The sequence below is a fragment of the Elephantulus edwardii genome, unplaced genomic scaffold (assembly GCF_000299155.1).
Source record: "Elephantulus edwardii isolate Elephantulus edwardi_28Jun2011 unplaced genomic scaffold, EleEdw1.0 scaffold00328, whole genome shotgun sequence".
Lineage (NCBI taxonomy): Eukaryota > Metazoa > Chordata > Mammalia > Macroscelidea > Macroscelididae > Elephantulus > Elephantulus edwardii.
The window spans coordinates 400,160-410,853 of record NW_006400078.1 but is presented as its reverse complement, the minus strand read 5'-3'; the positions used below and the strand labels follow the sequence as shown (position 1 = coordinate 410,853).

Genomic DNA, 10,694 nt, shown 5'->3' with positions numbered 1-10,694 from the left:
GTAAAAGAAAAGATTCTTTCATTGTTTTACAAACCCTCCCCCAGGTCCCCTCCACCATGCAGCCCTCGCTCTAGTCTCCTGTGATGACAGAAATATCTCCTGGGTATTCTTATTTTCCGTCTGAATGTTAGAATGAATTTACAGGTGTTTAAATAATAGTTTATTATAAATAGTTTTTTGCAGTTTTACCTGGTTCAAGCTAACCTTCCTGAGAGTGAACCTCCTTGCAGTGCTGGCTTCCTTACCCAGGATTATGGCATGCTTTCCACATCTTCAGGCCTTCTAGAATATACCATAGTAACTCACAGGAAATTTCTTCATGGAAATACTGGATGTGCCTTAAGTTTATTGCTAGGTGTCTTGGGACCCCCAGGGAGCAGGCTGTGCCCATCTGTGAGCCTCCTAAATGCGGCTCCCTACCAGCCTCCGGTCGTGACCCACCCGTCTCGAGGCCTCACCCCCAGCCATCCCCTCTTCTCCTGACCCTTGTCCTCTCAGACACCATCCGCAAGATGAAGAACGACTTCCGGAAGATGGAGGACGAGATGGACCGGCTCGCCAACAACATGGCCGTGATCACGGACTTCAGCGCGCGCATCAGCGCCACGCTGCAGGACCGCCACGAGCGCATCACCAAGCTGGCAGGTGGGCCCCGCCCCGTGCCCCGGCCCCACCTGCCGGCCACCTGCTGAGCCCCGGGGCTCACTGCCACCCGCACCCCTAGGTGTCCACGCGCTGCTGCGGAAGCTGCAGTTCCTCTTCGAGCTGCCGTCGCGCCTCACCAAGTGCGTGGAGCTGGGGGCCTACGGGCAGGCGGTGCGCTACCAGGGCCGCGCGCGGGCGGTGCTGCAGCAGTACCAGCACCTGCCCTCGTTCCGTGCCATCCAGGACGACTGCCAGGTCATCACCGCTCGCCTGGCCCAGCAGCTCCGCCAGCGCTTCAGGTAGGCGCGTCCGCGGCTCCCCCGCGATGCCAGGCTCTCCTGCACAGGCCTGCCCTTCGGGAGATTGCCCCGTGCACACGTTTTGCCCCCATCGTCTTCTGCCCAGGCCCCTGCCCCTCACTGCTGTCTCTGGCGCAGGGAGGGCGGCTCGGGCGCCCCGGAGCAGGCGGAGTGCGTGGAGCTGCTGCTGGCGCTGGGCGAGCCGGCGGAGGAGCTGTGCGAGGAGTTCCTGACACACGCCCGCGGGCGGCTGGAGGCCGAGCTGCGCGCCCTGGAGGCCGAGCTGGGGCCCTCCCCGCCCGCGCCGGACATCCTGGAATTCACCGACCGCGGGGGCAGCGGCTTTGTGGGCGGCCTCTGCCAGGTGGCGGCCGCCTACCAGGAGCTGTTTGCAGCCCAGGGCCCGGCGGGGGCCGAGAAGCTGGCAGCCTTTGCCCGCGAGCTGGGGGGCCGCTACTTTGCGCTGGTGGAGCGGCGGCTGGCGCAGGAGCAGGGGGGTAGTGACAACTCATTGCTGGTGCGGGCGCTGGACCGCTTCCACCGGCGACTGCGGGCACCCGGGCCCCTGCTGGCCGCTGCAGGGCTTGCGGAGTCAGCCACAGAGATCGTGGAGCGGGTGGCCCGCGAGCGCCTGGGCCACCACCTGCAGGGCCTACGGGCCGCCTTCCTGGGCAGTCTGACCGATGTGCGCCAGGTGCTGGCGGCGCCGCGCCTGGCAGGGAAGGAGGGCCCAGGCCTGGCCGAGTTGCTGGCCAACGTGGCCAGCTCCATCTTAAGCCACATCAAGGCCTCACTTGCCGCTGTGCATCTTTTCACCGCCAAGGAGGTGTCCTTCTCCAACAAGCCCTACTTCCGGGTATGGCCTGCTTCTGGGCACTCATGCAACCTGCAGGTGGCCCTCAGCAGCCCATAGATTGGGGGTGGCGTGGATCAGACGGCACAGAGACCCATTCCGTGCCGCAGGCTCCCCGGGAGTATCCGAGAGCAAGGCTGGCAGGGGTAAATGTGGCAGGGCCGAGAACAGGAAGGAGACAGGCTGCTTCTGCCAGCTCTGCCCTCCAATCCTGTCTCCAGTCTCAGGGTGTACCCGCTTGTATTGAGGGGCCAGGTCACTTATGTCCCAGCAGAGGGTCACCAGCAGCACCTTCCTAGGTGGGATCTGCTGAGTATCGACTTCTCCTCACAGGGTGAGTTCTGCAGCCAGGGTGTCAGGGAGGGCCTCATAGTCGGCTTCATCCGCTCCATGTGCCAGACGGCTCAGAGCTTCTGTGACAGCCCCGGAGACAAGGGGAGCGCCACACCGCCGGCACTGCTCTTGCTGCTGTCCCGCCTCTGCCTGGACTATGAGACGGCCACTATCTCCTACATCCTCACCCTCACCGATGAACAGTTTCTGGTGCAGGTACTGCCAGCTCCAAGACCCCCAACTCCTGGAAGTCGAGGTGGTGATCCCTTAGGACCAGACCGTCAGCTGGCCTGTGCCAGCAGCAACCTCCTCATTGCCCAGTGTGGCCCCCACTGCCCTGTCCCATCTTCCCACTGTCTCTACTTCCCTGGCTCAGGACCAGTCTCCCGTGACGCCTGTAAGTGTGCTGTGTGCTGAGGCCAGGGAGACGGCACGGCGGCTGCTGACCCACTACGTGAAGGTGCAGGGCCTGGTCATCTCTCAGATGCTGCGCAAGAGCGTGGAGACGCGGGACTGGCTCAGCACCCTGGAGCCGAGGAACGTGCGGGCCGTCATGAAGCGGGTGGTGGAGGACACAACGGCCATTGACGTGCAGGTGCTGCCTGGGTGACCTCCGGGAAAGCCTGACAACAGCTGGGAGTGTAAGGACACTCAGACAATGGGCAGGGCCGTGCACCTGAGCCTCATGCCTCCCGTCCTGGGTTAAGGCATTGCCCCAGTTTCACCTGGCCAAGTTGAGACCAAGAGTCACCCAGAAACTGGCTGGGGCTGCATTTGGTTTGGTCCCCTCTTGTCCCACCAGCTTCTGTAGTGACAGAGCCCTTGGCCCAGCAGTGATGAGCCAGTGGTTCTTGTAACAAATAGCTGGTTTAGAGCCTGCTTCTCAACCCCTCTGTGCCCCGGCATCCCTGCAGTGCCCCCCTTTCACCACCAGGTGGGGTTCCTGTACGAGGAGGGTGTGCGAAAGGCCCAGAGCAGCGACTCCAGCAAGAGGACTTTCTCTGTCTACAGCAGCTCTCGGCAGCAGGGTCGCTATGCCCCCAGCTACACCCCCAGGTCAGACCATGTGGTCCAGGTGCTCAGGGGGGAGTGGGCGGGTCGCTATGCCTCCAGCTACACCCCCAGGTCAGACCATATGGTCCAGGTGCCCGGGGGGGGGGGGTATGGACTGGGGTGTACAGGCAGGCTCTGACGCCTGTGTCCCTTTGCATGTCCCTTTGCAGTGCCCCGATGGACACCAACCTCTTGAGTAACATCCAGAAGCTGTTCTCCGAGCGCATTGATGTGTTCAGCCCAGTGGAGTTTAACAAGGTCCAAGATCCCAGTGACCTTCCTTCCCTGGGGTGCTGGGGAAGGGTAGCTAGGAAAACTCTCAGCGTCAAGCCGCTTGGATGGGACGCTGCCCCCCAGCCCCTGTTTCTGAACTTCCTTAGACCTGTATGTGGTGTCTGAGAGCAGATAGTGGTCTAGAAACATACCCTTGACCCCCTCAACATCTACGGCCCCTTCCACTGTGCTTTTGCTCCCAGCCTGGCTGGGTTGCTGGCCTCATATCAGTCAGGAGCCATTTGGCTAAGGAGTCCGCTGCTGATCGGAAGGTTGGTGGTTTGAACTCGCCAGCTGCTCCACAGGAGACAGACGTGGCAGTCAGCGCCCATAGATGGAGCCTTGGGAAGCCTGCGGTTCTGCGTTTGCAGGGCGCTACAGAATCAACTTGGCCGCCGTGAGGGGTACCCTCCCCAGGGATTCCGAGTCACACTGAGGTCTCCTACGCTGCACCCTACGCCACACTCAGACCTGGCGCTCCTCTCACCCAGTCCCTTAGCTGTGCTGGCCCCTATGGGCTTGACCATGAGATGAGGACCTACCACCCCAATCCCCCTCCTGCCCTCTTTCATCTTCCCAGTGTCTTCCCGGAATGTGGCTGCCCGTCTCAGGATCCTTTGTCATCACCTGTAGTCCTGAGTCACGTGCCTGTACCCCCCACTACCCCTGCAGGTGTCGGTGTTGACCGGTATCATCAAGATCAGCCTGAAGACACTGCTGGAGTGCGTGCGCCTGCGCACCTTTGGGCGCTTCGGGCTGCAGCAGGTGCAGGTGGACTGCCATTTCCTGCAGCTCTACCTGTGGCGCTTTGTGGCTGACGAGGAACTTGTGCACCTGCTGCTGGACGAAGTGGTGGCCTCGGCTGCCCTGCGCTGCCCAGACCCGGTGCCCATGGAGCCCAGCGTGGTGGAAGTGATCTGCGAGCGCGGCTAGGCGTCCTGGACCCAACCGTCCCGTCGCAGCCTTGCTGCCCTCCCGGGGACACCCACACACACCCACACCTCCCCTCTAATAAAGATGCGTGACTTCTGCAGGCTCAGGTTGTCTGTCTGCCGAGGGCGGGGTTTTGAGGCTTTGTCTCCTACGTCAGGCACGCCCCCGAGGCCGATTGGCTGGCCGGCTGGGCCCATCATGGGCCGTGGGCGGGTCGGTTTAAAGGCATCCAGCGAATGTGTCCAGGCTGGGCCTGGACAGGTGCAGGCGCAGCGGACCCGCTCTCCCCAGGGTTGGGCTCGGCATCCCTGACTGGCCTTTGGGAGCCCTCCAGGCAGAGCAGAGACCATGGCCCCTCAGGGCCCCCGAGACCCACTGGAATTCGGGGGGCCTATGGGTAATGAGGCAGAAGAGGGGGCTGATGGGGAGGTCCTGGGGGAAGAGATCAGCGAGAGGTCCAAGTAGGGGTGGGAAGACTGGGAGGAGGGCTTGGGGTGTGCGAGAGTAGGAGCCTGGTGAGGGAGAGGTGAGAGCTGAGACTGCATCGTGGGGTGGCTAGGGGGAGAGTGGGATTGGAGGAGGGGCTATAGGGGCCATGATGGAGCCAGGGGTCCTTGGGGAAGACAGAATCTGGAAGTGGAGGGTTCCAGGGTGGGTTGAGGGGAGCAGAAGCCCACTCCCCAGGGGTCAGTTCTCGTCTTTGTCTCTGCTCCAGGAGCTGCATCGCTGATGGCGCTGCTCCCCGCCACAATGCTACACCTGCTCCTGGTGGCCCGCTCGGGGCCCGCGCGCCTCCTGGGCCCGCCCCCCTACCTGCCGGGGCTCGGGGAGCTGTGGAGCCCAGGGGCGCTGTTGCTGTGGCTCACCTGGCTCGGCCTGCAGGCGGCACTCTACCTGCTGCCCGCACGCAAGGTGTGTGCTCTGCTGGTGGACGCGTCAGGCCGGGAGGGGCGCTCAGCTAGAAGACACCCCAACTTATCAGAGGTCCTTTGTGCCTGCAGGTGGTTGAGGGCCAGGAATTGAAGGACAAGAGTCGCCTGCAATACCCCATTAATGGTGCCTGGAGCATGAGCCCTTGTGGGTGGGAAGGGGAGGCCCCATGTATAGAAGGGGGTCCCCAGAAACAAGCGCCCACCCCCACCAATAGGCTCACTGCCCCTTTCCACACCAGGTTTCTCTCCCCACCCCCACCCCCCCATCCCCTGCTCCTCCAAGCCAGAGCAGACCCGGTGCTCTCCAAAGGGCCTGGGGTGCGGTCCGTGTGTTTGGGGAGTTAGATGTGCAGACCTAGGGTTCACTGTGTGTTCTCTCAGGCTTTCAGGCTCTGGTGCTGACAGCCCTGTTGGTGGGACTGGGGTTATTAGCCGGGCTGCCCCTGGGGGCGCTTTCAGACATGCTTCTGCCTTTCGCCTTTGCGTCCACCCTCACCACCTTCATCTTCAGCCTCCTCCTCTTCCTGAAGGCCCAGGTAGCTCCTGCCTCAGCACTGGCCCCTGGCGGCAACTCAGGTGAGCAGGGTTCTGGTGGGGGGAGAATGGAAGCTGATGGAGTATCTGTCTGCATCCTGACCCTCTGTTATTCTCCAGGAAATCTCATTTACGACTTTTTCCTGGGAAGAGAGCTCAACCCTCGCATCTCTTCCTTGGACTTCAAATATTTCTGTGAACTGCGGCCAGGCCTCATGGGCTGGGTATGCTGGGGCTTGGCTGGGTGACAAGGACCAGGGCATGAGGGCAGTGCTTTGGCAAGTTAAGGTCAAAACTGTGCTGACATTAAGCATTCATTCATTCCACAAATATTTGTTGAGTCCTCCATTTGCCCTAAGCATACTCTGGGACCTGGGAGACAAGAGGGAAAAAGGGTACAGAGCCTATGGTCTAATAGGAAAGACAGAAAACAAAGAAGGTATATATAGCATGCCAGGACGTGATAAAGTGGTAGAGCTGAGGCCATGTCCAGAGTAGAAGGGAGTGTCACGTGCTGCTGGTGGGCAGGACAGTGTAGACAGCTCACTACCCATCCTGAGGCCTTGACAACATTCCAAATGCCTTCTCTGATTACTGTCACCCAGACTGCATTTTGGCCAAGATTTTCTTTCCAAAGCCCTCTCGGCCAAGGTCTTTTATATCACTCTGGCAATGACATCATCTGGAGGCGGGAGGACTCGGGCGCCCACTTGGCCTAAGAGTGTAAGGATGAGAAGTAACTCAACCACCAAGTCCAAAATCTGAGCTGCTGAAAGGTGTGTGGCTCCCAGGGTTGTCTCTTTGGCGCTTCCTACACACACCATCCAGTCCTGAGACATCCCCGTTCTCCATAGGGGACACATGCTCTGAAAAGGGTCAACAACCTGCTGCAGTGATGAAGCTGTTAGACAAAACCAGATCTGTCCTGATTTTGGAGCCCCAGAGTCTAAATGGGCTGGGAACACCAGGAGAGGCAGCCACAGTAGGCTGTGTCCCAGGTAGAGCCGGAAGTCAGTGAAGGGTGCAGAGTGACAGCTGAGAAGGGGTGTGCCTGGACACTGCTGTGTGAGTGGAGTAGACTGTCCTGTTTCCTCTACCCACCCAGGTCCTGATCAACCTGGCTATGCTGGTGCAGGAGGCAGAGCTTCGGGGTAGCCCCTCGCTGGCCATGTGGTTGGTCAATGGCTTCCAGCTGCTCTATGTGGGTGATGCCCTGTGGCATGAGGTGAGGCTGGGCCTGGACAGGAGGCCGGGGTGTGAAGACCTTTGTGGAGAATAAGCTGATGGATGTGGGTTGTCCCTGCAGGAGGCCATCCTGACCACCATGGACATCACACACGATGGCTTCGGCTTCATGCTGGTCTTTGGGGACTTAGCCTGGGTACCCTTCACCTACAGCCTGCAGGCCCAATTCTTGTTGCACCACCCACAGCCTCTGGGGCTGCCCATGGCCTCTACCATCTGCCTCATCAATGGTCAGTCAGGAAGGGGAGGAACGGCAGGCTGGACCCATCACTCCCTCACCCTTTAGTCTAAGGAGGCATTAAGCTTCAAGTGCTTCCCTGCCGTCAGAGGCTTGATCAGATGTAAGCCAGGAACCTCACCACTTCCCACTCCTTCCCCCCAGCTGTTGGCTACTACATCTTCCGAGGGGCCAACTCCCAGAAAAACACCTTCCGGAAGAATCCTTCTGATCCTAGAGTTGCCGGTGAGCTGGGTCTCCCAAGATGCTGTGGGTGAGGCAGGGCATTGTCTTCCTGGGGTTACCTACCACTCCCCATCTCTCCTTAGGCCTCGAGACCATCCCTACAGCCACTGGCCGGCAGCTGCTGGTGTCTGGGTGGTGGGGAATGGTGCGTCACCCCAACTACCTAGGAGATCTCATCATGGCTCTCGCGTGGTCCCTGCCTTGTGGTGAGCAGGCTGGGTGGACACAGGGGCAGCGGGAGAGGCTCAGCGGGACCACATGCAGGTTTGGCATGGGGAATGGGTAGGCACCCCATGACAGCAGTCAGGGAGTTGGGGAAGAACCCAGCATATGGCTGGGATGGAGCCTGGCTGCAGCCCTTGAACAAGCGTCTGCCTCGGCTAGTGTCTTGATGGAAGCCTTGTGAACTAGAGGGACACTGGTGGTCACAGCCACTGCTCTCCCCCCCACCTCAGGGACCGCTCACCTGCTGCCCTACTTCTACCTCCTGTACTTCACCTCGCTGCTGGTGCACCGGGAGGCCCGCGATGAGCGGCTGTGCCGCCAGAAGTATGGCCTGGCCTGGCAGGAGTACTGCCGGCGCGTGCCCTATCGGATCGTGCCCTACATCTACTGAGGCGCTGCACCCACTCATCCAGCAGCAGGGGCCTGAAAAACATCTGGACTCAAAGACTTGCACCCTGCCCACCTCGCGTGCCACCTGGGGCCAGAGGTGCAGATGACCAGCCTCGGAGAGGTGGGGATTTGGAGCAGGACAAAACGCAGCCAGTGTCCTCAGGCCCCAACGCAGGGCTGCTCTTCGTCTTTGGATAAACGCCTGGAACCCTTGGCGTTGCTTCTCTTTGGAGTTGGGGTGTTTAAAGCGGCCGGCTTACACCTGATGGAAAAGCCGACGCAGTTTGGGGGCCCATGAGTCTGCAGCTAGTGGGGCGACAGGCAGAGTCACAGCTTTATTAAAGACAAAGGCACCCCTGTCCTGTTCAGCCAGGGAGCTCCTCAATGACAGTCCTGCGGGCAGGGGGCAGCGGGCCTCCCCAGAGGCGCTCCATCTCCCCGGCGAGGGTCGCCATCTCCTCGGCCGCCACGGCCTGCGCTCGGTGGGCCCGCGCGCAGTCTAGGGCCAGGGGGGCCAGGGTCACCTCGTTTTCGTTGGTCCAGGCCAGCAGGAACTGGCACTTCTTCCGAGCACGGTAGAGGCGGCCTCGCTCCTCCGCTGCCCGGGCCCGTTTCCGAGCTCGACCCAGGAGCTGCGCCAGGTGCCCCAGCGCCGCCAGCGTGTGGCCCTTCGGGTCCGCGGGCCCCTCGCCCAAGAGAATGCGGGCGGCCTCGCGCATGGCGCCGCGCGTGCCCAGGGGCCCCGGCGGGTGCGCGCCCGCCTCCAGCACGTGGACGGCGGCCTGCAGGGCCTCCTCGGCCGAGGCGAAGACCTGCTGGGCACCCAGGGCCCCGGAGACGCCGAGCAGCGTGTCGCAGAAGTCCAAGAGCAGCGCCGGGTCCCCGCCGTGGTACAGCGCCAGGGTGTGCGCGTAGGCGAACAGCACGTTGGGCAGCTGGAAGCGCACGAGAGGCGAGGCGGGGCCGCGGCCCAGGCTGGCCAGCGTGGGGATGCGGGTGGGCACCGCGGGCGCGCGCGCCGTCGGGGCGTCTCCGGGAGGCGGCTCTGCGCCCTCGGGCTCCGCGGCGTCACCACCTACCGGCGCCTCCAGTTCTTCCAGCAGCCGCGGCTCGGACCGGCGGGCCCACCACCACGGCTGCCACGGCGGCAGCAAGCGCCCGGCCTCGCCGCGGCTCAGCAGCCGCTCGAAGGCCGCCTTCTCCGCCGGGGTCAGCCGCTCCCAGAGCCCCGCGAGGCCGCCGGGCGCAGGTCCCGGGCTGAGGCCTGCGTCCTCGGGCTCATCTTCAGTCTCGCGTTGCTGCCGAAGCCGGCGCAGGGCGCTCGCCAGGCGGCTGGGGGAGGCAGTGCGGCCGCGGAGCTCGCCCAGCACTTGGTCGCGGTAGAAGTCTTCGGCGCAGGCGCCGTGCGCCCGGTAGCAGCGCAGCGAGCAGTAGGGCACATTGCAGCGCGGGCAGGTGTAGCGCGCCGGCTGGGCCTCCGCGGCCGGGCAGACGGCGCACGGCCCAGCCGGCTCCATGGCAACCTGTCTCCGCGACACCCACGAAGAACGCACACGCGCCGGAACTCAACAACTTCCGGCGCTTCTGCGGCTACTTCCGCTTCTTTAGGGAAGACAAGGAAGCGCTTCCGAAGAGCTCACGCGAGGACTTCGCGCAATTTCCACCGGGAGCCAAGCCCCACCCCTTGTTAAGTAGCTTTTGGGCAGGCGCAGAAACAGACTGCCATAGGAGCCTCGCCTTTTACGTCAGTTGAGCGCTGTGTAGGTGCCAGCGCGCCCCCTAGTGGTCACGCTGAAACGTAACGGCCGGGCCAAAAGTCCGCTGGTTCGAATCCTATACCTTTCTTTCCTCTTCTGAGATTTACAGCCTTGGAAAGTCTCTAGAGGGTTCAGACAGACTCCTAGGTTATGAGAGATCTTGTAAAGTTGTAAAGTGTTGTTGATGTGGCAGGAACCCAGACGTTGTTTCTAAGTTTAAGATGGTCGTAAAAGTTGCCTGTGTAAGGTACTTTAACCTGATTGCTCAGAGTTCCCAAAGATAAGGACAGTAGTGAAAGTTGCCTTTGTAAGGTTCTATAACCTGATCTCTCAGACATAGTATAGGAGTTTAAGACAATAGTAAAAATGGCTTATGTAAAGTCATGTAACCTGATTACTCAGACATAGTTTATTTTAGGCCAGTAATGAAAGTTCCCTTTGTAAGGGCCTTTAACTTGATCTTAGCTGTGACGCTCTTGTTCCAGAAGCTGAGGATGTGTGATAGTTACACTAACGGGGAAAACAGAAAATTCCTCGACAAAGCACCCTAAGCTAAGCCGCCTGCTGACTGACCACCTGCCTCGGATATGAAAACGCGGGTCATCTGTCCAGCTGGAAGAGACCTCATGGGAAAAAGAACCCTACCAGATCCCTTTTTTTGGATGTGCTCACCAAGTTGTGCCAAGAAATCTGGAGAACAACCACTTGGCCAACTGACTGGAAGAGATCTATATTTGTTCCCATTCCAAAGAAGGGTGA

At 61.1% G+C, this 10,694-nt stretch overlaps 3 protein-coding genes across 4 annotated transcripts in view; 2 read left to right on the top strand and 1 right to left on the bottom strand.

Moving 5' to 3' along the window:
* The window catches only part of VPS51 (vacuolar protein sorting 51 homolog (S. cerevisiae)), a 17,936-nt gene extending 13,544 nt beyond the window's left edge, over positions 1-4,392 (top strand). The window contains exons 3-10 of the mRNA XM_006901454.1: positions 499-645; positions 725-944; positions 1,083-1,800; positions 2,131-2,346; positions 2,507-2,725; positions 3,065-3,186; positions 3,354-3,441; positions 4,129-4,392. Coding sequence (XP_006901516.1) covers positions 499-645; positions 725-944; positions 1,083-1,800; positions 2,131-2,346; positions 2,507-2,725; positions 3,065-3,186; positions 3,354-3,441; positions 4,129-4,389 — 1,991 coding nt within the window. The 3' untranslated portion in view covers positions 4,390-4,392. The remainder of the gene's footprint in view (positions 1-498; positions 646-724; positions 945-1,082; positions 1,801-2,130; positions 2,347-2,506; positions 2,726-3,064; positions 3,187-3,353; positions 3,442-4,128) is intronic.
* A 329-nt stretch (positions 4,393-4,721) lies between these two features.
* On the top strand, positions 4,722-8,181 carry TM7SF2 (transmembrane 7 superfamily member 2). Of its 2 annotated transcripts, XM_006901452.1 has the most exons (10): positions 4,722-4,786; positions 5,105-5,301; positions 5,391-5,445; positions 5,703-5,897; positions 5,976-6,079; positions 6,961-7,080; positions 7,162-7,330; positions 7,483-7,563; positions 7,647-7,769; positions 8,019-8,181. In XM_006901452.1, the coding sequence occupies exons 1-10, from the start codon at positions 4,738-4,740 to the stop codon at positions 8,177-8,179; spliced, it is 1,254 nt and encodes a 417-aa protein (XP_006901514.1). In that variant the 5' UTR covers positions 4,722-4,737; the 3' UTR covers positions 8,180-8,181. The 2 variants fall into 2 exon arrangements, with proteins under 2 accessions (XP_006901514.1, XP_006901515.1); XM_006901453.1 differs by lacking the exon at positions 7,483-7,563 and having other exon boundaries at positions 4,723-4,786; positions 8,019-8,179.
* Positions 8,182-8,543: 362 nt separating this feature from the next.
* ZNHIT2 (zinc finger, HIT-type containing 2) lies at positions 8,544-9,695 on the bottom strand. Its single transcript, XM_006901451.1, has one exon. It carries the CDS (start codon positions 9,693-9,695, stop codon positions 8,544-8,546), a length of 1,152 nt encoding a protein of 383 aa, XP_006901513.1.
* Positions 9,696-10,694: the final 999 nt, after the last annotated feature.

Bases quoted from the DNA above. Each gene is read 5' to 3' on its own strand.
- TM7SF2 (XM_006901452.1), top strand. From the start codon at position 4,738: ATGGCCCCTCAGGGCCCCCGAGACCCACTGGAATTCGGGGGGCCTATG. The intron at 7,081-7,161 runs GTGAGGCTGGGC...TTGTCCCTGCAG, and splicing joins GTGATGCCCTGTGGCATGAG to GAGGCCATCCTGACCACCAT. The intron at 7,331-7,482 runs GTCAGTCAGGAA...CCTTCCCCCCAG, and splicing joins TACCATCTGCCTCATCAATG to CTGTTGGCTACTACATCTTC.
- ZNHIT2 (XM_006901451.1), bottom strand. From the start codon at position 9,695: ATGGAGCCGGCTGGGCCGTGCGCCGTCTGCCCGGCCGCGGAGGCCCAG.